The following is a 21,959-nucleotide window of genomic DNA, read 5'->3' on the forward strand; positions in this document are numbered from 1 at the left end:
CTATCGTCTAACTCTTCCTGATGGCGTTGAAACTCATCTAGTTTTTCATGTAAGTCGTCTAAAAGAACTTCTAGGTTATGGTGACAATACAGTGACAACTGAAACTCTGGTTACTTCTGAAGAATTATCTTCTAAACCACATGTGCCAAAAAGAATTCTCGATGTTAAAACAAAAAAATTGCGTTCTAAAATAATCAGAGAATTTAAAATTAAATGGATGGATAAGTCTATAAAAGATGCCACATGGGAACACGAAAATACTCTTAGAACTAACTTCCCTAAGTTTTCATTACAAGAGTGTAATGTTTTGACTACGTCGAGACTCTGACATTGTGGTGGGCCAACTCTTGTAGCTAAATTCAAGTCTACTTGGGTAAACTATATGGAACCCCCTTACATGTCCCAATTGTTCGCACACTAGATTCTTTGAGTTATAGGCATAGTTTAGAGCCATCAATAGCCAAGTATTGTCACCAACAGGACTTTTATTTTCTTGGAGTACCAACCAAACATAACCATTTTAGACTACATATGTTATTGAACAAAGGTGGATGCAACATTATAACAAAAAGAAAACTTGTACATGCAATGGAATGTGGTACTTATAATTCATGAATGCTATCAAGATTGCATATCCCAAAATCATACAAATAATCATCCTTGATAATTGGCCAAGTCCGCTTTAAACCTTTAAAGTTTTGTTCCATAAAACAAGTTGAAAGAGTTGTCGTTGCTATTGTTCCATGCCGATTTCAAATTTCTTTTGTGCAATCTTTGGGCAATCCTTGTTATTTGTTTTGAGTGTGTAAATAAATGTACACTATTTGTTAGTTATAATCCTTTTTGCAGCATTTCATATCCGTTCCCTCTATGTTTTGTTTTAACCTTATTAACTTCATATTTAACCGGCATTATTGTTTACAGGATTGACTCATGAATTTGAAAGCTTTCCCACACTCGCAGACCATATAACTTCCCTTCAACCAATTCATAGAATCCCTTTTCATATCTTTACTTCTTTAGTTGCATCCTTCAATGAGTTTTGTTGTCCAAGGGGCTACTACAGCTTTGGTAAATTCACAATTCCCCGATCCTTATTTATTTGCAGCAGCATTGTCATCTAACCGTGGGTTTTGGACCGTACGCCATTGCGCTTTTCTTGTCTTATATAATTTTTCCCATTCTCGTAGCAACTAGGAATCAGCAACAGTTCGGTTTCGGCTTAACCGGTTTGGCCTTGTCCACACCAAACAGGTTAAGTCTTAACCTGTTTGGGAGTTTCCACATTTGAACCTAGTCGGGTCCTAAAGTGGATAAGGCTAACAGGTTAAGCCTAAACCGGGGGTTTGGCCCAAATCGGTTCAGTTCGGCATGAGCCATCCCAAACCGGTTAAGGAAGCTCATGCCTAAACCGAACCACCAAACCGTTTTTAAACGGTTCGGTTCAAGCTTGCGCCGAGCCATTGCCAATTCCTGGTGGCAACATCACCTAGCATCACCATCTCCATCTCCATCATTGTCATAATCATCTCAAAGGTATCCAGCTCTTCATGCACGACCACGCAAGCCTGCGTTTCTTGACATCATCTCCTGAGCTGCTGCATGATCTCAATGCCTCCAGCTCCCTTAAGCTCTTATGAAGCTTGCTCTGTGCACTCGAGCACGCAGCTCTAGCGTCTTTTGCTTCCGCCCGAGCCTCGAAAAGCTCTCTTCTCAGTTTCTCCAGTTCCTCCACCACAGCTTTGCCTACCTTCAATGACGATGATGATGATAGCGTTGTCGTGCAAAACATTCTAGTCTCTTTTTGCACTTCTAAATGGCCTTCCTCATCTCCATCTCCCTTCACTTCAATCTGAGCATCTTCCAGCTTGCCGTTAGTAGCTGCCATTGCAGCACTATAATGTCCAACTTTAGTTACATCAAGAGTCTTATTGGCATTGTGTCCTTGCCGATTATAAGTGGCCAGAGCTTTTAAAGCCTCACCGAGGACCTGCAATAGTTCAGAAACATCGGCAGCAAAACCTGTGAAATTAGCACATGAACCGTATACTTCCCTCGTCCTAAGCTCGATCAGATATCTTTCTTTCTTCGCAGAGAGCCCCAAAGTTAAGGCTCTAGCTTTCACCTCCATTTCTAACAATCTGCCATGGAGATCCACCAATTCAGCTTCCTTCTTTTCGAGTTCGCACATGAGAGTTGTTGTCGTCCTATTATTTCTACATACTTGGTCCTTGAGAGCTTGCAATTCCACTTGGTTTTCTTCGAGCTCCATAACCAGTGCAGCAAGCTTATGATCTGTACTTGATTGCTCTAGATTAAGCATACACCTACCACACTCTGTATCCCAATTAGCAGCCAATTTGCACTCAAGCGATGAAGAAGAAGAGCATTTGCTCGCTTGATCTTGCAACTCCCATCTGCTTTCTGTAACTTCAGCTTGTAGCAAATAAAGCTTCGCAACTGCAGAGGTTTCCCTTTCTTTGAGAGCCATTATTTCTGCTTGATTTCTCTCTGCCATTTCTACCAGGCTGGCAGTTAGCTCTGCTATTTTAGCCTTCGCATTCCATTCCCTGCGTTGTGATTCAAGGGCATCCACTAGGTTTTGCTCAAGCTGAACTTTGAGAAACTCGAGGGAGGAAGATAAAACACTCCCTTGTAAAGCCATGGCCAATGCGATTTCGTGTGCACCCTCAAGGTCTTTGGAGGCCTTGTCAAGCAAACCAAGGGCTACAATTTCGGCATTTCTCGCCTCTTCTCTTTCAAAGAGTGCTGCTTCCAGCTTGGCTTGAGTATCTACTACCACCACATCTAGAGCCTTCTTCCATTCGGCCTCAGCTTTCGCAGCTGCACTGAGTGAAGCTTCCAAAGAAGCTGTTCGATCTCTAAGAATATGTGCCTCTGAGGAGGCTTTCACCTCAGCAAGCTCCCTTGTGAGGATCTCAACTTCGGCCATTGCCCGAGCAGCTGACTCGGTTGCGTCTTTCAAACTGGCCTCTCGGTTAGCCAACTCGATTGCCGATTCCCGTGAAATCCTTTCGCAGGCCATGTTCGCCTCCATGAGGTTCTGCTTCGTAACCGCAAGTTCTTCCAGCAGCAGCTCTTCCATTGCTCCTGATCTACCAGAAGCATCACCAGCAGTAGTCCTAACCAGTTCCTTATCCATCTCAGTGGCAGCACTGGCAGTAGCAGATTCAATCTTGGTTCGGAAGAGCTCAATCGAGAGCTCCTCGACGCGTTTGGCTGTAGACTCGGCTGCATTCATCGCCTCTCCAGCAAGCCTCACCGCTTCATCTTTGGCTTCCACACAAACTAGAAGCTCATACTTCAAACTTCCTAAGGCTTGCTTGTTAAGCTGCAGCTCAAAAAGTGCAACATCATACTGCTCCTTCATGCTATCTAGCTTTGCCTTCCATTCCTCTGCGGCTGTGATCATCGTGCTAGTATAGCTTATAACATGGTCATGATTCACATCTAGCATCATCTCTCCATGTGCACAAGGAGATCGAAGGGCCTTATCTCGTAATTTGGAAGCTTCGTTCACCTCATTGTTAACTTTGATAGTGAGGTGATCCACATTCTTCTTTGCACGTGCGAGGTCGTGTGCCAAGCTTGACTTCGATTTCTCGAGTAATCCGAGTTGTTCCTTCGCTTTAGCGAGATCTTCCTGCACCTGCTGCAAGTCGAAATCCGAGACCTTCGCAGCTACTGTTGTTCTTTTCAGCAGCTGCTAAGAAAAAGAAAACCAGCCATGGTTTTTTAGCATTAGAACAACACCATGTGAAATTTGGTTCCTTCCCTTCCATCATATGAATAAAATGAAAACAAAATGAGCTAGTCTCAGCTTTCTTGCTATTTTTCCCAAGATTGCATAGAATAGAATGAACAGCAAATTATTGGAAAATCAGAACTCAATTTCGCTTCCAGATTCCTTCATGATTCTTACAGAACTCAATTTAGGTTTCCAGATTCCTTCATGATTCTCGCAGAACTCAATTTAGGTTCCAGATACCTTCATGATTCTTACAATGGGAGTATATACCTCTGCGCAGCTTGGAGTGCGGCCACCCGACCTGATTCTTGGAAAGCTCGCCATGAAAATGAATTTACAGATTTGCAGCTCTGTTACATAAATACATTTTCAACTCCAAATTTTCTACTGCTCTGTCGTATTCCCACAAAAGTTGATCTCATGCACTCATTGGCGTATAAGCTCTGCTGTGATATAACCCCAAAACCTAGACCTGAATTGGGCCCAAATCTATGTTATAGCCCTAAACCTAAACCTGAATTCGGTACGCAGGTGTGACATAACCCTAAACCTGAATTGGGCCCCGAGTTATATTGTAACCCTAACCATGTGTTGGGCCCAAAGAATCTTCCAACCTTAAACCTGGATTGAGCCCAGAGCTATGTTATAACCCTTAACCTGGATTCAAGGATTGAACCCAGAACTATGTTAGAACCCTAAACCTTGATTGGGAGGTATGTTAATAACCTAAAGCTGAATTAGGGCCAGAGCTATGTTATAACCCTAAACCTGGATTGGGCACCGAGTTATGTTATAACCTTCAAGCTCAGTTGGAGCAAGACCAATGGTACAATCCTAAACCCCAGTTATCTTAAACCCTTAAACCTTAAGCCTGGATTGGATTCAGCGCTATGTTGCAAACCCTAAAACCTTCAAGCTCAGTTGGAGCAAGACCAATGGTACAACCCTAAACCCCAGTTATCTTAAACCCTTAAACCTTAAGCCTGGATTGGATTCAGCGCTATGTTGCAAACCCTAAAACCTTCAAGCTCAGTTGGAGCAAGACCAATGGTACAACCCTAAACCCCAGTTATCTTAAACCCTTAAACCTTAAGCCTGGATTGGATGCAGCGCTATGTTGCAAACCCTAAAACCCGGGTTGGGGTGAGAGCCCTAAAACCCCTGAAATCCTATAAGACCCTAAAACTCTTGAAATCCTATAAGACCCTAAAGCCCCTGAATTCCTATAAGACCCTAAAACCCCTGAAATCCTATAGGACCCTAAAACCCCTGAAATCCTATAAAACCCTAAAATCCCTGAAATCCTATAAAACCTTAAAACCCCTGAAATCCTATTAAACCGTAAACCCCTGTAAAACATTAAAACCCCCTAAAATCCTGTAAAACCTTAAAACCCCCTGAAATCCTGTGAAACCCTAAAACCTCCTGAACTCCTGTGAAACCCTAAAACCCCCGAACTCCTGTGAAACCCTAAAACCCCCCTGAACTCCTGTAAAACCCTAAAACCCCCTGAACTCCTGCAAAACCCTAAAACCCAAAAAAAACCTGCACAGGAGTAAAAGCTCTTGAACCTAAGCAGGGGAAACTAAGGTCTTGCATGTAGAATAAGATTAAATGTGTGTGTGTGTGTGTGTGTGTGTGTGTGGAAATTGGAATGATATGATAGAGAGACAAGACATACCAACTGGACACAGCAAAAACACATATGTATACAGTATATGTATTCATAGCCAAATTGGACACACACAAACACACACATATGATGAGCTTTCTCTCGGCTTCTTTGATCGTTCTCTCGGTGTTCTTCCAAATGAATATCTCGCAAATTTCGTGTCTCATATTTTTGTGCTGGGTTGTTGTATGAGTTCGATCAAAATTATCATTTTTTGGGGTGCTTTGTCCGTGTCTTTGTTCGGTAATCCGAGAAGCATGTGGAACCAACCTCATGAGTCATTGTTTCTTTCTTTTCGCCTTCGCAAGGCCCTATGCTAGCGAGGTGTTGTTCTTATTGAACGGCGGTACTTCATTCTCTTTTTATTCTATGTCAAATGCGTGTGTTTGCAGTAAGGTGCGATTGAAGCTTCTCAATACTCTCACATTCTTGTAGCCTTGCAGTATACAACGTTATTGAAACAATGAAAACTAAAGGCTAGTAGCCCATTCACGTTGAAATTATAATCGTACCTTATAACAAGCATGAGCAAAGCTTTTTGCCAATTTACAAAAATGATATTAAGCACATTGAATCCAGCTTGCAATCTCTTTAAGCAATGACAGATTTATATATGAATGATCATGTGTTGATACGAACAATAATTTATACATTATCAAATACACAGATATACATCCTCAACATGCAAGACATAGGATCAACACTCGTGTAGAATTGTAAATTCCCATTCAGAGATGCAAATATAGCTGATATAAAAACTCAAAACACAAGGCTTTGTCCATTAAAATAAGCACCATTACGATCCTAATTTCTCAAATTGACGTGCAATTTTAGTTATGGTAATAACTTCTTGCAAGGGAAAATAATAGAATTTGGCAAAAAAATTGGTGTCCCACACACGCATACACACACACACACACACATATATTCTAGCAAGGATATGGAATTCAGTATTATACTCTAGTGAGCAAATAGAATTTATGAAATACAATGGTGGGATTAAGAAAGAAGGAAAAAAAAATTCAGAAGAATTTGAAGATGGATATTCCTTAGATGAAGAAAATGTAGCTAGATGGTTCTTGTTAAGGAAATGGTTAATCTCTGTGGTTTTGTGATTTTGTGGTGAGTTCAGAGTTGAGTACAATACGTCCTCACACAAGGAGTATGAGTGATAAAAGAATAAAAGTAATCTCGATCGATGCAAAAGGCCTTCATACAAAGAGTGTGAGTACGAGAGCACAAGGATTTTGACACCAAGAGCATGATTGCGAGAGCTTAAAGAATGTGAATGATTAGAAATTAAGAGCGGATGCTTTGAACATTATAACTACACTACACAAATATTTATGAACTTATATTATCGATGAGTAACTATGGAACTGAGTTAGCACGATTTTGCCACGGTTCTTGTAGTAAGTAAGTAGAACATTCGGAATCTACTCCAATTTCCCAAATTCGACACGCACACCCGCATGTGTGTTGATGGTTGTGACTACAAAAGCTCTTGATTACTCAACGAGAAGGACTAGTAGAGACACAACCTTGAAATCCAAATGTTCTTGGGAATAGCAATTTCTATGAAGCGCATTGTAATGCACATATGCATCTAGTCTAATGCACATATGCATCTAGTCATTTATTATTGGCATACTTACACCAACTCACTATATTCCCTCACTTGGACCATTCGTAAATAGGCTATGATGATATACCTTTTGGCGAAAGTATTATGACTGCAAATTATACAAAAATCATGATTTTGGCTTCTTAAGTAGCTTATAAAATTTGTTCCTATGGTTTCAATGATAGTATTTGTACATTTTACCTCCAATTCCCACTTTGTTTGACTAAAATGCGATAACCGTATGACTTGGCAAATCAACATTACAAGAATGCAACTTTTACTTGTCCAAGTAACTTATATATTTGACATGACACGGTCCATCATAACACCATACCCAATGTCAACTATCTTGCTAGTTTGTAGATGTAAACACCATACACTTCAAATGTCAAGGATACCTTCTAAGAAGCAACCTACAAATCCATGTTTATTGTTATTGTAATTATTTTGTGGTTGTATTCATTCATTGAAATGCTCAAGTTTCTTGGAGCATCTTTGGGCTTTGTGGCAATCCAAACTTACATTTATGATAGTCTCCATAGAAGGTCAAGGAACCTCAACTAATTTGAAATGCATGCATGGTTTTCAAACCCAAGCTTAGCCACTTCCATAAATCTCTTTATATGATCCTTGGGATTTTGCAACCAACAGTATGGGTCAATTGAAGCTTTGTTGTTTGATACTAAATCATAAGGGCCATATTTCAAGATTACACACAACCATTCATTAGTGAATTGGACCTTCCAAAAAATGTTGCATGAAGGCATCTTTGTTGGGATACATTTGTTTATGTTATAACTTTACAAGCTTGATGTTGTCACACATTCCATAATACAAAATGTGAAAACAATAGATATTATTGCCCTTTAAAATAAAACATGAAAATATAGTACTAAAGGTCCTTGAAGAAACCCTAGCGTGAACAAGTTGTACATATTTATTTGTTAGATTATGCACATACATCTAACAAGTGTGTATTGTTCTTAGCTCTAAAGCAAATTGGGAAGCATTGCCTTCATTTTGTACACAATAGGACATTAGATACTTTACCCATATCTACCTCCATCTCACAATTTAATAATTTATAACCCTACATTATTAAACTAAATGATGGTATGGTGGCAAAGATTGTGCTTAAAGCTTAAAGTTGAGTGTTCAATATCGCATTCATTTTAATGTTTCTTAATTTGACATCATGTACACTAATAGTTTCTCCTAAAAATGACTTTACACAACCAAGAGTTGAAAATGGTAATATTGCCTCTAAATGAAAATGTTAATAAATTCATATTCATGGCCTTACATGAACTAATTTAAATACATGAAGTGAGCATATAGAGACAAAATGGCACTTTGTGAATGAATCTCTCTAAAATAAGTGAGAAATTAAGAAAACAAAAAAAAACATTTTAGCTCAACAAAAAGGACTCCAACATGCACATAAAAATCTTTCTAGTATCATAGTATGCACAAATTTCTAGATTAAAATCTTGAGGTCTAATATTAAAAAGGACCACATGCTCAACTACAACTTACCCAAATTTCTTGAAACCCAAAACTAATAGAAACCCAAACAAGAATAGATCAAGGTTATGTCAACAAAATTCATCAAGCACAAATAACACCAATAAATACACTGCAGGAATACTTGATATCCTACACCCACTATCACAATCCTATTCCTCTACAATGGGGAGATCTACATCCGAGTTACAACAATGTACCAACAAGAAAGCGCTAGAATACTTGTTGTGTGTTATTCATGTTCATAAATCAACTAGGGAGTACAAATAATGTGATAACTATCACAACACTGCCACTAGGTTAAGGTGCACTTCCCCTATCCCTTAAAATGGACAGCACTACTTTAACAACAGAGGTCGGTCAGCAATACGTGTTCGAAAAACTTCCTAATATAAACCCCCATGTTTCATTGAGGATGCTAAAGATCAATAAGCAAGTCACAGTGAAGACTTGCCAATCTAGCAGCAAAATTCTAGAGTTCCTATGTGCTTTTCATTATTTCTCAGTTTCGTACAAAAGATAAATCGCTCACTTGCTAAACTGGAACCCATAGAAGTCAAAACATCAAGTAAACTATGTATTCTACACTTTACAAATTTATACAAGAGTGCGATGTGATCAAATAAATAAATCAAAGCCATTAAAAAATTTCAACCTAAGATGCTTAAAATTGCAGAGTTTCTATTTGGTAACAAAGGTGTCTAGATAAGAATGTCATGACAGCCCACAGCTCGAGTTCCACATAGGTTTTTTTCATCTATGCACATTAGCAAATCATGATGTCTCAAGCAACATCAGAGAATACAATTACATAAACCTTGCTATACATGCACAAATATGCATTGGCTTTCCGATAAAAAGACAAAAAAAAAACTATAAAATCCAGCCTGGCTTTTGGGAGACTCACATCGTAAATGTCCCGGGCTCCATAACCTTCTGCTGATTATGTTTCCAAATTGCTAAAAATTATAAAGCCGATGTATCCTCACTTAAGAGGCACAATGCAAAGCAAGGATAACCAAAACAAAAAACAAGTTCATCACATTGCATTGCACCCCAGCTCAACTGATAGTTTTGCTATTTATCCACCCATATGATTCACTGGGGCCAATGTTTTTGACTTCTGTAGAGTTCTGGCCTTGACATAGGAAGCATGCCCCTGTTAGATGCTAGATAAAACTGTGCTGCAGGAGTTGCTCCTGCATCCCCTCCTTCCAATGGTACTGGTGACGACAATAACAATGGTGCAGTCGGCGGCATACTTTGCCAGCTTCTATTGTTTCCCGGTGCCTGTGTACCAGGGTCAATGGATGGTGTTTCTGGACACCACTCTGGCATATCATCATCATTCCAAAGTCTGCTTGCCCGTCCCCTATGTCCAGCACTCATGGTGGTAGATTCATCAGAAGACATATGAGGTCGCCCATACAAAGATGTGCCTGATAGCAGTCCTGGATGTTGACTAGACCCTACATGTATGTGACTTGTTTGTGCATGTAATGATAGAGGTCTTGTTTGCTCCAGTTGACCAGATGCATGAGAAAAAATTAGTCTTGGAAATGATGGCTGCAAGCCAGATATATTTGATGTTTCATGCTGGGAATTGAACCTCCCAGCATGTTGCTGTGAAGGGTTCCCTACAGAATTCTGAATGTGAGGAGCTTGCATATGAAGGGGAAGAGTTCCAGGAGGAACTTCAGAATGTTGGGCACTACTATATGGCAAAATAGTCTGCGCAGAAAATTCATACTCTGGAAGATCGTCACTTTCGTCCATTGCAAACCTACGTTTCATAGCTTTTGGTCCAAATCCAGGCGGCAAATCATCGCCAATATTTAATTCTTGCTTCAAATCTTTCTCTAACCCTTCAGATTTGCCCCTGCCAGACCTAGAGCCTTGGAAGGATCTAGAAAACTCCAAGGGCTCACATGTGCGTTGCTCTCGTATGTTTGACGTGCACTTATTTGTCAGACTAATCATGCCACCTTCAACATTTTTATTAGGTATTGAAACATCTTTTTGCAAGTTTACAAAAGACACTGGAGCATGATGATTTTCATACTCTTTGGAAGTTGGTAATGGAAGAAGAGGGGCTTTAGATCTAGCAATAATATTTCCACTCCATTGGATTCCATTAGGGCGTGTTGGAGAATCCAGTTGTGCTGATAAAGCACTCTTGTTTGCATTGAAGTAGTGACCGGATGGTTTATGGGTAGTCGTCGATGGTATAAGGCTTCGTCTGCACACAACAAAACCAACTAGCAACCCTTCTTCCTCAACCAAAACCTGATCTACGGTAAGATATCCATGATCAACGAGCAGCCTTAAAGAGTTACCACTTCCGGGAAACAGGTAAAGTTCATATCCTGGAAGTGGCTCGGCATAGCCTACTCTTTCTCCTCGTTGATATTGGTTGGCAGCCTGCAGTGGTTCATTATCCCACTATCAGAATACTTATAATCCATATTAACTTTCCTGACTATAAAAACAACTGATTTAGACATAGAAAATTCTGCCTAATTTAATCACCAATAGCATGAGTTTCTGAGACTACATAATGCATCATCACTCATGATAAATGAAGCTAGACAATCTTCTCACTCTCACCTCTTTCAAAGCATTTATGGAAGCCACATGATCTGATTCTTTCCGATCTACTTGGCATGTTGTAACCTGAAAGAAAATAATGCATAAAGTTTATATCAAACAAGAAAATCATTTCATGAAATGCCTCATGCATCAGAGCAATAAATTAATGGAATTTCCAAAACGCATTTATCTTTTTGATGTGTTAGCTTACCATAACAGCTCGTGCCCGAGACAGTCGAAGCTCTTGCAGAAACCTCTCAAGAGCATCTAGCTTTACTCTACCCTTGATCTCAATCTGCTTTGGCCAATTTTGCAATTCTATTGCATCACCACTGATGCAAAATGGAAAGGAACAGAACATTTTATTGAATGAACAAAAAAATAAAATTATATCGCACCAAAATCAGCGTCATAACCAAAACAAATATAGCAGATTACATCTTTAAGACCTTTCGGACCAATCAAATCAAAGTTCAAACAGTTCAAATTCAGAGTCCATATTGTAAGTTATACATCCTCGCTTTTATAAGTCCATACTTACATTAGGGTTCATGCTGTGGTCATGCAGATGCAAGTCCATATACACATTTGTAATGTTAGTAGATTAGCATTATTTGAAAACATAATGTCCAACTATTTTTGTCAAATGTGCTTGGCTGTATCAAGCATAATTTTTCATCGTGATTATATTTTTTGCTCACATGCTGTGGCTAGAGATTGCTCACATAATGTATTGATACACTTTTAAACACAGGCATACGTGCACTCTGTTCTGTTAAATTCCTGTAAAAGCCTTTTGACTTCAACTCTCTTTAATTTAGAAAATTTAGATATCACTGACCACATCCTTGAATGTATGCCAAACACTCTCATTACTATTGCAGAAGTTCTTTTCGCGCTGCATATCTATGCATGCATACATGTATGCAGTATTTATTCGATGCATGTGTGTACACATGTCACACGCATCACTGATATAGATATATATGCATCCATATTGGTTGGTTGTGTTTTTCTTTACTGATTATCCAAGTTCCCTTTCGACATTTGAAAAATTGGCAACTATGAGAAAATACAGGAATACAGGAATTTAGTAAGTACTTCTGTCTGAATCCTGATATTGTTGCCTTCATAAATATTTCACACCAGCCAATGCAGATGTATTTTAGTAAATGAAGGGGGGGCTTCTAATTATCAGAGGCACCTTTTATTTCATTTATTAGGAAATATGAATGCATTTTGGCACTATATCAATGTGAGGAACATGAACCCTATTGCAATACAATCATAATGAAAAAAACCTCAAATCAGTTCCAAAACTGGAAAGTGTTCCAGGATGTCTTAGGCCATCAGATAGCATGTTCCATAACAGATAAACAGCCACTTTTCACTGTTATTAAAGATTCCATGATCACAGGCTTTCAATTTATTCTCTTATTTGTAAATGCCTAGGACACTTAGTCTGCCACCAGGTGCAATCCCTATATTTCCCAAAACCTGTAGATCGAAGAAAGCTACCACATTTATTTCTGTCCACAAAATCACATAGGAATTCTCCAGTCAGCATAAAGGGCAGGGTATCCCAACAGCACTTTCACAATCTTCTGTTTGCCTGGGTTGCAAAGCTTTAGTGGTAACTTGCCCCTCCATCTACTGCAACAATAGGTTTGCAACTTTATAGTAGAGCCCATATTGTGGCAGTCTGCTGTTGTGATTCACTCTTACTTCACCAAGGATACTGTAATGGAAACCCTAATTGCAATATTCCCACAACAAAATCACTGAGTAACATTACAGTACAGAATTTCTGATGCTAGAAATAATCACCACAGAGTTCATAGCTTTGAGAAAATTGAAGGTAATGATTTATACACATTGGACATAGTTGCACTAATGGAAATGAGCTGTAAGGAGACAAACTTAAGTGCAAAGATTACAGTAATCTAGATTTTTGTATTCAAGGGTGTAAAAGTAGGAGAAGAATGTGGTTACCAATGACCATCATTGAAGGCTATAAACAGAAAAGTGGAAATGAACTTCCTATTCAATTTGACTTCAAAGTTTGTCTCAGCATGGCTGTAAACATTACAGCACAGGCAATCAGTAGAAGACTTCTCTGCAGGAAGTTTTGGAAATCAAATACATATCACCGTGATAGAAAGTAAATATCAAGTCACAAGGTGATACCTGTGGAATGGGAAAAAAAGCCAATTGCAAGCACAGCTGTTATGTGAAGCAAATCTATTTAGATACACAAGAACACATCATTATTGAAGTTTATGAGCCTCAGAAATAAGGGTTTTCTCTAACGATACAAGTTTACGTATGCCCCTTATTCAACCTCATGTAAATGTTGGTTTGGGCTTGTAAATAAAATGATTCAGAAAAATCTGACAGCTACTATAAAAATTCGTTTATATGCAGAAGTGCTAGCATTTACAAAACCTGACATGCAGAATGTGCCAGAGTCAAAACAGAAACCAAATCCAGTTTTCAAATTCTAGCATGACTGCAAAAAAAGCACTCTTAACAATGTCATATTGAATCCTGGCTACAAATCGTGGCGTACATGTACACTATGTATATATGTGTGTGAGAACTTGAACCAACGTAGCAGAAAAGTTGGTTGGGTATGAAAAACCCAAATCCAGTTTTCAAATTCTAGCATGAGAGCAAGAAAAGCACTCTTAACATTTTCCTATTGAAACCTGGCTACAAATTGTGGCATACGTGTACACAACATATACAGGTATATCGTGTATATATGTGTGTGTGTGTGTGTGGTAATTTGAACCAGAGTAAGTAGCAGAGAAGTTGGGTATGTAGGCATCAAAGCCAAGATTTCTGACTGGCTGTGTTCTTGAATTATACCATGCATTTTTTACATCCAAGTTTCCTTTAGTTCCCCATCTTTGGAATTTTTTAACTATTTGTCAAACTGGACAATATCAATGTCAGTCTAATATACTGCAGGGACCCAAAAGGTCTGTTCATCTGATACCAAATCATTGGACTTTTTAACTGTTTGTCAAAATAGAAGAAATCGATGTGAACTAACATACTGTGAGAGCCTAAAAATCCACACGCATCTGATATCCGAAATTCCCATATACTTCTGCCTCACATAAAATAGGCATGAAGAAGTTATGGTTCATTAATAACACGCTTCCTTTTGCCACAACCAGCTAAGCTAAGAATGTCTATTAGAAAAGTAATCAATAGGTAGCAGTTAACTCAGAAGGAAAATAGCTAATTACTGACAGCACAGAGACTCGGTATCCTCCATCAAAGTCATCAAAAAGGAATCAGCACAAACAAAAAAGCAAGCACAAAACTCAGGTCAAACTTGCTCAAATATTGCATGAACAGAGTGATGGTGCCTTACCATGCAGGGTCAGGAAAATCCCACAAATTTCATTCTAGTAAAAGGCAACAGAAATTTACCTTTTATAAATGGCAAGGATCGGTGAAATTTCGCAACCTGACAGTTGGAAGCTCCCTTCCCAAAGCGTCTCATTGAAGTTATGCTCATTTTTTCTTTCCTTCAGAGACATTAACCCATTCTTGGTGACCCCAGACTCTTGAGAACTGTGATTTGGACTCTTAACAATCTTTTGAGGCGCCCTATCCTTTGAATTGCCAGAAACGATGTCCGAATCAGTATCACCAGAATCCACTGCAGACTCTTTCTTAATACCTAGGCATTCACCAAGGGCAATAATCACAGAAAGGTTAATACTCACTTCCCTTTGAAAATCATTTTTTATTTTAGCTCCCCTTTATAAAATACCTGCAAACATCTCAGAATTTAATTCTCTAATAGCCAATTTTGGTTGTTTCCCTCCATTTACATCAACTGTGGTATTGCCAGTTTCCTGAGTAACAGACGAAGACTCTGGCACATCTGCTGCTTCTTGTTTAATTGGCAATGCAACTCTCTGCTGTGAGCCAGCAGTAACCACTTCAGTAAGTACATCATCCTTTTCGACTGTCACTTCAAATTCACCCTTATGCGTCTTTTTCACCAATCTGGGTTGGCCTCCATCTGGCTCAGTAAGCACAATCATATGAGCAAATTCCTCAGCTTTGGCTATCCTCCATTCTGATAACTCTTTCGAAGCTAGTTGTTCGGCGTTCATGCTACACAAATTCTCAGGGGTTATCTCCCCAGAAAGAACACGTGCCCTGAGTTCTGGGTTAGAACGATCTTTCAAATTGAAAAGCAAGGAGCGAGCTTTCTCTTTATATTTCCTATTGACTCCGCCAAAATGCCTGTACATCTCTGATTCAACATCAAAGGCAACTCTCTCTGCAAGATCAGGTGCTTTCTTGAAACTCTTATCTTCTACTTCTACGCTCTCTACTTCCAACTTCATTTTCTTGGAAGGGTTCTCCTCTACTTCTAATGAATCTGGATTTTCCTCATTTACAAAGTTGCTTTCATCTTCAATCTTACTCTGACCTTCTTTACTGATCTTCTCCTCATCTAAGGCTACAGAACCTAGAGTTTCCTGTTCCTTATTTGTCGTTTCTTGCACAATTTCCCTGGGCTGGGAAACTGCATTTGTACGATTTTCTGTTTCTGAAATTAAATTTTGACCCTTATCATCGTCACCTACAGTAAGTGTGGAGGAAATAATTCGATCCTTGTCATCAATTAACCGAAGTGCTGCAGCTAAAGAATCCCGTAACTTACACCTTACAGTGTCATCACTCTCATTGATCTTGGGGGATGGCAATTGAGCAGTGTCTGCTGCCCTTCTGCTCTGTGTCCGCTTCATGCTCACTTCTGTCTTTGGATATTTCGGATTCAGCATGGGTCCCTTCATGTACTGGTGATTATCCATGGGAGGTTGCAGCAAGTGCACATTAAAAAAGCTTGGTGAAAACTAATCTGCATCTTCCCTCTCTTGAATTTGCTTGTTTCTTTGGTTTCCTTCTTCGTTCACCTGGAGTTTTTCAAAGACAACCGTAGGTCAATCTCTTCACTATTAAACATGCTGAAAATTTACAGACAGAAAGCACATACTGTACATATGCATACATAGAGTTTTTCACAGACAAGCGTAGGTCAATCTCTTCACTATTAAAAATGCTGAAATTTTACAGACAGAAAGCACATACCGTACATATGCATACATACACACACACACACACACATATGTAGAGAAAGCGAGAGAATGAGAATGAGGACAATTTCACGCTTTTATTCAATCTTGCCGCCACAAATCAAAAGCAGTCCTCTGGAAGAAAGGCCTAAGAGCACAAACACACAGGAATACAGGTAAAGAAGAAAGGGAGATACACAAAAACACATACGATAATACACTACAGACAAGCTCCACTACAAGAAGAAGAAGAAGAAGAAGAAGAAATAAAAGGGCAGGGAAGATCCCCCTCCACACACACACAAACACACACACAAGCACAAGCACACATACTCTCTCTCTCTATGTCTCTCTCTCTCTCTCACACACACATACACCGTGTTATGCTTACCTGTGCTGGCAAGAAAAAAGATCGGATATGTATGGTGGGTAGGAGCAGTAGACCCTCTCTGTCTTCCTGGCTGCTGATGCTTCTTCTTCTTCTTCTTCTTCTTGGAGGAGGAGGAGGAGGAGGAGGGGGGAGGGGGAGGAACTGATGATGGGTTATTTCCTGATTTCTTGCTTTCTTAGCGGCGATGGAAATCTGCAGCAGAGCAGAGATGATGGATGGATGGACGGATGGATGGGTCGAGGGAGAAGGAGGGAGGAGAAGAGAGGCGGTGGGGGCGGCAGAGTTCATTCAGATTGGGCGGACAAAAGAAAAACGAAAGAGCAGACAGAGCTTGGCCGCCCAAAGACATTATTATGTATTCCTTATGGACTCTGGGACTCTCTCTGCAAAGAGAGAGAGAGAGAGAGAGAAAGAAAGAGAGAACATTAGAGTTAGTAAGGGAGCTAGGCACTCTCTCGCGTATATGATGTGTTCTGCTCGCAATCCTGTGTGGTCCATGGACTTCCTATGTTGTAATTTCTTTATGACCTTCGTGACCCTAGAGGTCGTGAAGAGTGTCCCCACAGTAGGTCGGGGTGTGGAAGGCATTGGAATGGGTGGTTGGTTTGGGATGTGGTAAAGTCTCTCTGTATAAGTGTGCCAAGTTTTGGGATCTTCGATGGGTGTTTGTGGTCTTGGTTCCCGTAATCTCTTCCATGCAGATCTTCGTGAAAAACCCCTCATCAACAAGACTATCGCTCTCGAAGAAGAAGAAGAAGAAGAAGAAGAAGTCGAGAGAGTAGCAATAGGCATATACCATCGACAAATTCGAGACCAATATCCTCGACACAACAAACACAGAAGGACTTCCTCCGGATCACGCGGCCGTTAACAATCGGTAACGGTTCAGTTCGAGAGGGTCAAAACCGAACCGGTTTAGACCCGAACCATTTAAAATTTTTGAAACCTGAACCGAACCACGAAACCGTTAAACTATTAAACCGTTACCACCGTGGTTCGGTTTCGGTCTTCAACTTAGGTCAATTTTTAATTTTTTTAATTTTTTAGATTTATAATATTTCATTATTTTAAAATTTTAAAGATGTTCCTAAAATGTGAGAATAAGTCTAAAAATGAAAAGATAGTTTTTAAACAAAAAAAATTTAATTTTAAAAATAAAAAACTGTTAAACCGTTTAAACCACGGTTTTTGACTATTGAAACCGAACCGAACCGTTGAAACCATTAATTCGTTAAGTTGCGTTTTCGTGGTTCGAGAACCATTGCCGATTGTTAGCGGCTGTGTTTTTTTTTATTCTTCCAAGCAAAGCAGCTTGAGGATGGAACAAACATATGGGCAGATCGATTACAACATTTGCACTCCTTTCTTCTATCTTGGGAGTATTGAACCTTCCCTCGTGGCTTTAGGCTTCGGCAAGGAAATACAATAAAAAAAAGATGAGTTGTCGCAAGCGCCATGCTCATATATCATCCACATGTTGGCAATTTCAGGAAGAAGCAGCGTGGACATAATCTCTAGCTTTGTCCTAGAAAGAAGATCAAATTGACCCATCCTTCGGTCATCGTTAAAATAGACATTGGAATATTTTGTAGCATTTTAGCGAGAACGTTGATTACCTTGAGGCTTGCTTTTGACACTTGTAATGAAAACTCTCATGAGTCTGAGAATTTTGTCTCAAAAAAGAAGAAATGACATTCTTTCTCCTATGTGTGTTTGTGTATGTATGTTTGTGTGTGTGTTTATGGCCACTGGCCACTGGTCACTCACCATCACGCTTGCCCACCTATGGGGCAGTAATGGCCACCCTAAACCCTACATCTAGCTTCCTCACCCACACACTCATGCATCTCCATTACCTTTGACATATGTACATATGGATGACCTGATGACAACCACCCCCCCCTCCTCTCATGCATCAATCAAGATGGATCCTCAAGAAGTTGTATAGATAGATAGATATATTTTTAACATCCAAGAGACATTGAATGTGTTCTACGAGAGAGAGAGAGAGAGACATACTCCTCTTCGTTTGTAGTTGTCTCTACTCGATCGTAGTGTGATTATTGGTAAGTCGTTGCAATAAGGGATCGTTCTCTTTATCCAGGTGTCCCCAACAATTAACCAATATGCTCAAAAGAATAATGCTTGTGATGGTGTTTTCCAATCATCGTGCCCATATATTCTTATTCATGTATTCCCTTCTGGAGGATCAATTATTTGTCATACATTTATCGATTACAGTTAAAAATGAACCTCTCTCAAGTATTTATTCATAGGAATAGTGCAATGAGCGGTTCAATATACCTCTTTGTCACAACTTATAAGGTGAAGGTCACGCCAAGATTTCCTAACAATTTCTCACCAATGGAAACACGTAATGGATTGTTCTAGAATATCTTCTCGTGTTGCCTTATCAATGATCAAGCAAAGTCATCTATGACCAAATATATATTTGGAGAGGCTTTCCTAGATTACTAATAGATAAGTCTTATTGTTGTTGTATTCTCCACCCAGTTTTAGTGGGGTCATTGTGAAATGCACTCTCTAGTTACAAGAATCACCTAAAACAAAAAATGACGACGACACTATCTACGTGTGGCATGGATGTCAACAACTATATTTAAATGTTTAACTCTATGTCCTCCACCTCATACAATCAACTAAAACAGTGTATATTGTGGCCAAACATATCACGCTTTATTTTGAAACACATGTAAATTCTTAATTCGACTAAGGGTATATGACAAATCATAATTAGTAAAGTTTAAGAGCTAATACCTAAATAATTACAAGTTTGGAGAGATTAAATTAGATGACATGGTCTAAAAGTCTCTCTCTTTTGTTGCAACTTATATAGTGGGTGTAGCATAGTGAAGTCCAATGGATTTTGGTTCATCGAGGGTTATCTTATCACTCGTGCCATGTCATAGTAGTTTGAATTTTTCCAAAAGGTACTTATTTCCTAACAATTCTTAGGCTTTCCTTTAGGGTCTATCTAGTTACTCTCAAATAGACCCTAGTGAACTTGGCATTTTGCAATATTATACACCTCACCGTGCTCTTGAACAACTTCCAGAAAGTGAATGACCGAATATGTTTTTCTTTGCCAATGTTACACTACCATCAGAATTGTCAAGAGAGGTTCAAATGACCAAGGTTGCAAATCCGCATAACAATAATTGATTTTCCTCTGATTTTTCGGATGGCGGACATTTGGCCATATATGTTAATGTTGCATGGACTAGATTCGATGTCCACTTTTTGAGACACTTTGATATTCTTGGATAAGATCCTCCTTCCTATGTCATTTGACATATCCAACCAATGCCAGATCTCTTCCAAAACTTCCCTAATCCACTATCTAATATGAAAGAATGTTGTTAGGAAATTTTGCAAGTAGGTTTGCAAATGAAGTACTTGTTTGTAAAGAAGTATTATTTACTAGTTTAGTATTACATGTATTGGTTTGATATGCATTCTAACAATTAGGAATTAAAAACATCCCTAAACTTGGGTTGTGCCATCTAGTCTTCAAGAAGTTTTTTAGTGTGGTCATTGATCCAAGATAATAAGGCATCTTTCTACAATCAATTTTTAAGGGAAAGTCCTTTTAGAATCCCCCTTTGATTGCATAGGTGGCTCTCCTTTATCAATAAGTCTAGTATCAAATCTTCAAACAACTTGCATTGTTCTTCATATGCTTCATTGAACCCATTCTCATTCTCATTCTCATACTCATCAACCTTTGCCCACTCAAGGACGAGAGTGGATTGTAGAGCGAGGATGAAGATGTCAGATGAGTCAATAAGAAATGGGGAAGAGGTTTAGTGTTGATGACATCATGTTGTTCTCATATATTTTGATGATATGCATCACTTACTTAGTGTATCGGAAACATATCGCCCAATGAACGGGCTATCTGCTAATGTGGAAACAAAACAATACAACAAAAACCCTAACTCAATTTTTACATATAGAACTAATACGAATGATGCAAAGCTTCAAAAAACTTGGTGTTAATGTCCCATTGACAAATATGTGGAATTCATGTTATGAGTTACGAATCTATAATTCACGTAGGTTGTAATAGTTATTATACATATGTTTGAGAATCAATAAATCCAAAGTGATACTTGGAGATGAGAAGTGAGGTTGACGTTATTCAATGCTATGGTGGTCCAACTGATGCTTTATGAAAGTGGAATTGGGGGGTGGCACTTATATTCACTTAGTGCATGGAATGAAATAGAGAAAATTCAAAAATTATATGCACGTACACAATTGGGAGTTAATTTCTCGTCATCCTATCAGGCCATGCTATAAGAAACAAGTGTGTTGCCCATAAAGGTGTACGCCATGCAAAGAGTAAACACTATGTATATCACAAAAGTCAAGAATATACCTTATCACTGATTACGAAAACAAGCTTGGAACAAAGGGATGCAAAGTACAAAATAAGTAATAAGAACAAAATTCTCTCAAATGGTTGGGTACAAGATATATTAAAGCTCTTAGGTGATGCCTATGAGGTATGTGATCACCAAGGACAAATTACAAGCGGCATCGAGGATCGAATGGCAAGATGCAACAATGTCAAAACTAGAAATATTATGTTTACAAATGTTAACCCTCTGATGTTGGCATGGAATACACAGTCAACATGGCATGTAACATTCCAACCACATCTTATAACTACCTCCAAGGGCCCCGGGGTGTTGGAGAGCCCGAGATTGCTTTATCCAAGAAACTCATGCACACAAATGAGGAATCGAGGGAGCATCATGGCGTCATTGCCCAGGAACCGAAGATATGCAAGGGTACGAACTGAGAACCTAGTGGAGGAAGAGCAACATCCCTTACATCTCTCGTTGGCATCAACATACATACATACATATGTAAGTGTGCGATTCACACGATTCGAATTGGCGCTAATTTTTATGATGTTGAGAGTTTCTGGTGTCCGATATGTCGAGATTGGCATATGCTCGGACAACAAAAGAAATTCCCGTTCCATTCCACTTAAGAAATTCCCATTCCATTGTCTTATGTCTCTCATTCTCACAAAATAACAAGAATAGTTACTCCGTAAATATTCTTCTTAGACATGTATATGTGTGTGTGTGTGTAAATCTTCTTCTTCTTCTTCTTCTTCTTATTAGTTCTTCTTCTTCTTCTTCTTATTAGTTCTTCTTCTTCTTCTTCTTCTTCTGTATGTTGATTTTCTGTGGAAAAAAGGAAGCAGAGCATATCATTAGCAGGCTGCAGCAGAGCAAGCTCTGTTC

General features: G+C 39.1%; 2 protein-coding genes across 2 annotated transcripts; both read right to left on the reverse strand.

The window, feature by feature from the left end:
* Positions 1-1,499: 1,499 nt before the first annotated feature.
* On the reverse strand, positions 1,500-8,119 carry LOC147855601 (uncharacterized). Its single transcript, XM_087330090.1, has 7 exons — positions 8,116-8,119; positions 6,093-6,187; positions 5,954-6,030; positions 4,903-5,118; positions 4,320-4,390; positions 4,040-4,119; positions 1,500-3,724 (listed from the first exon to the last, which is right to left on the reverse strand). The coding sequence occupies exons 1-7, from the start codon at positions 8,117-8,119 to the stop codon at positions 1,526-1,528; spliced, it is 2,742 nt and encodes a 913-aa protein (XP_087186216.1). The 3' UTR covers positions 1,500-1,525.
* A 1,110-nt stretch (positions 8,120-9,229) lies between these two features.
* LOC147855602 (uncharacterized) lies at positions 9,230-16,794 on the reverse strand. Its single transcript, XM_087330141.1, has 6 exons — positions 16,678-16,794; positions 14,969-16,127; positions 14,623-14,875; positions 11,390-11,510; positions 11,197-11,262; positions 9,230-11,010 (listed from the first exon to the last, which is right to left on the reverse strand). The coding sequence occupies exons 2-6, from the start codon at positions 16,023-16,025 to the stop codon at positions 9,688-9,690; spliced, it is 2,820 nt and encodes a 939-aa protein (XP_087186267.1). The 5' UTR covers positions 16,026-16,127; positions 16,678-16,794; the 3' UTR covers positions 9,230-9,687.
* Positions 16,795-21,959: the final 5,165 nt, after the last annotated feature.

Source organism: Azolla caroliniana, unplaced genomic scaffold (genome assembly GCF_043228905.1).
Source record: "Azolla caroliniana isolate FFs.n. ecotype wild unplaced genomic scaffold, voAzoCaro1.0.p SCAF_14, whole genome shotgun sequence".
In the NCBI taxonomy this organism is placed as follows: Eukaryota; Viridiplantae; Streptophyta; class Polypodiopsida; order Salviniales; family Salviniaceae; genus Azolla; species Azolla caroliniana.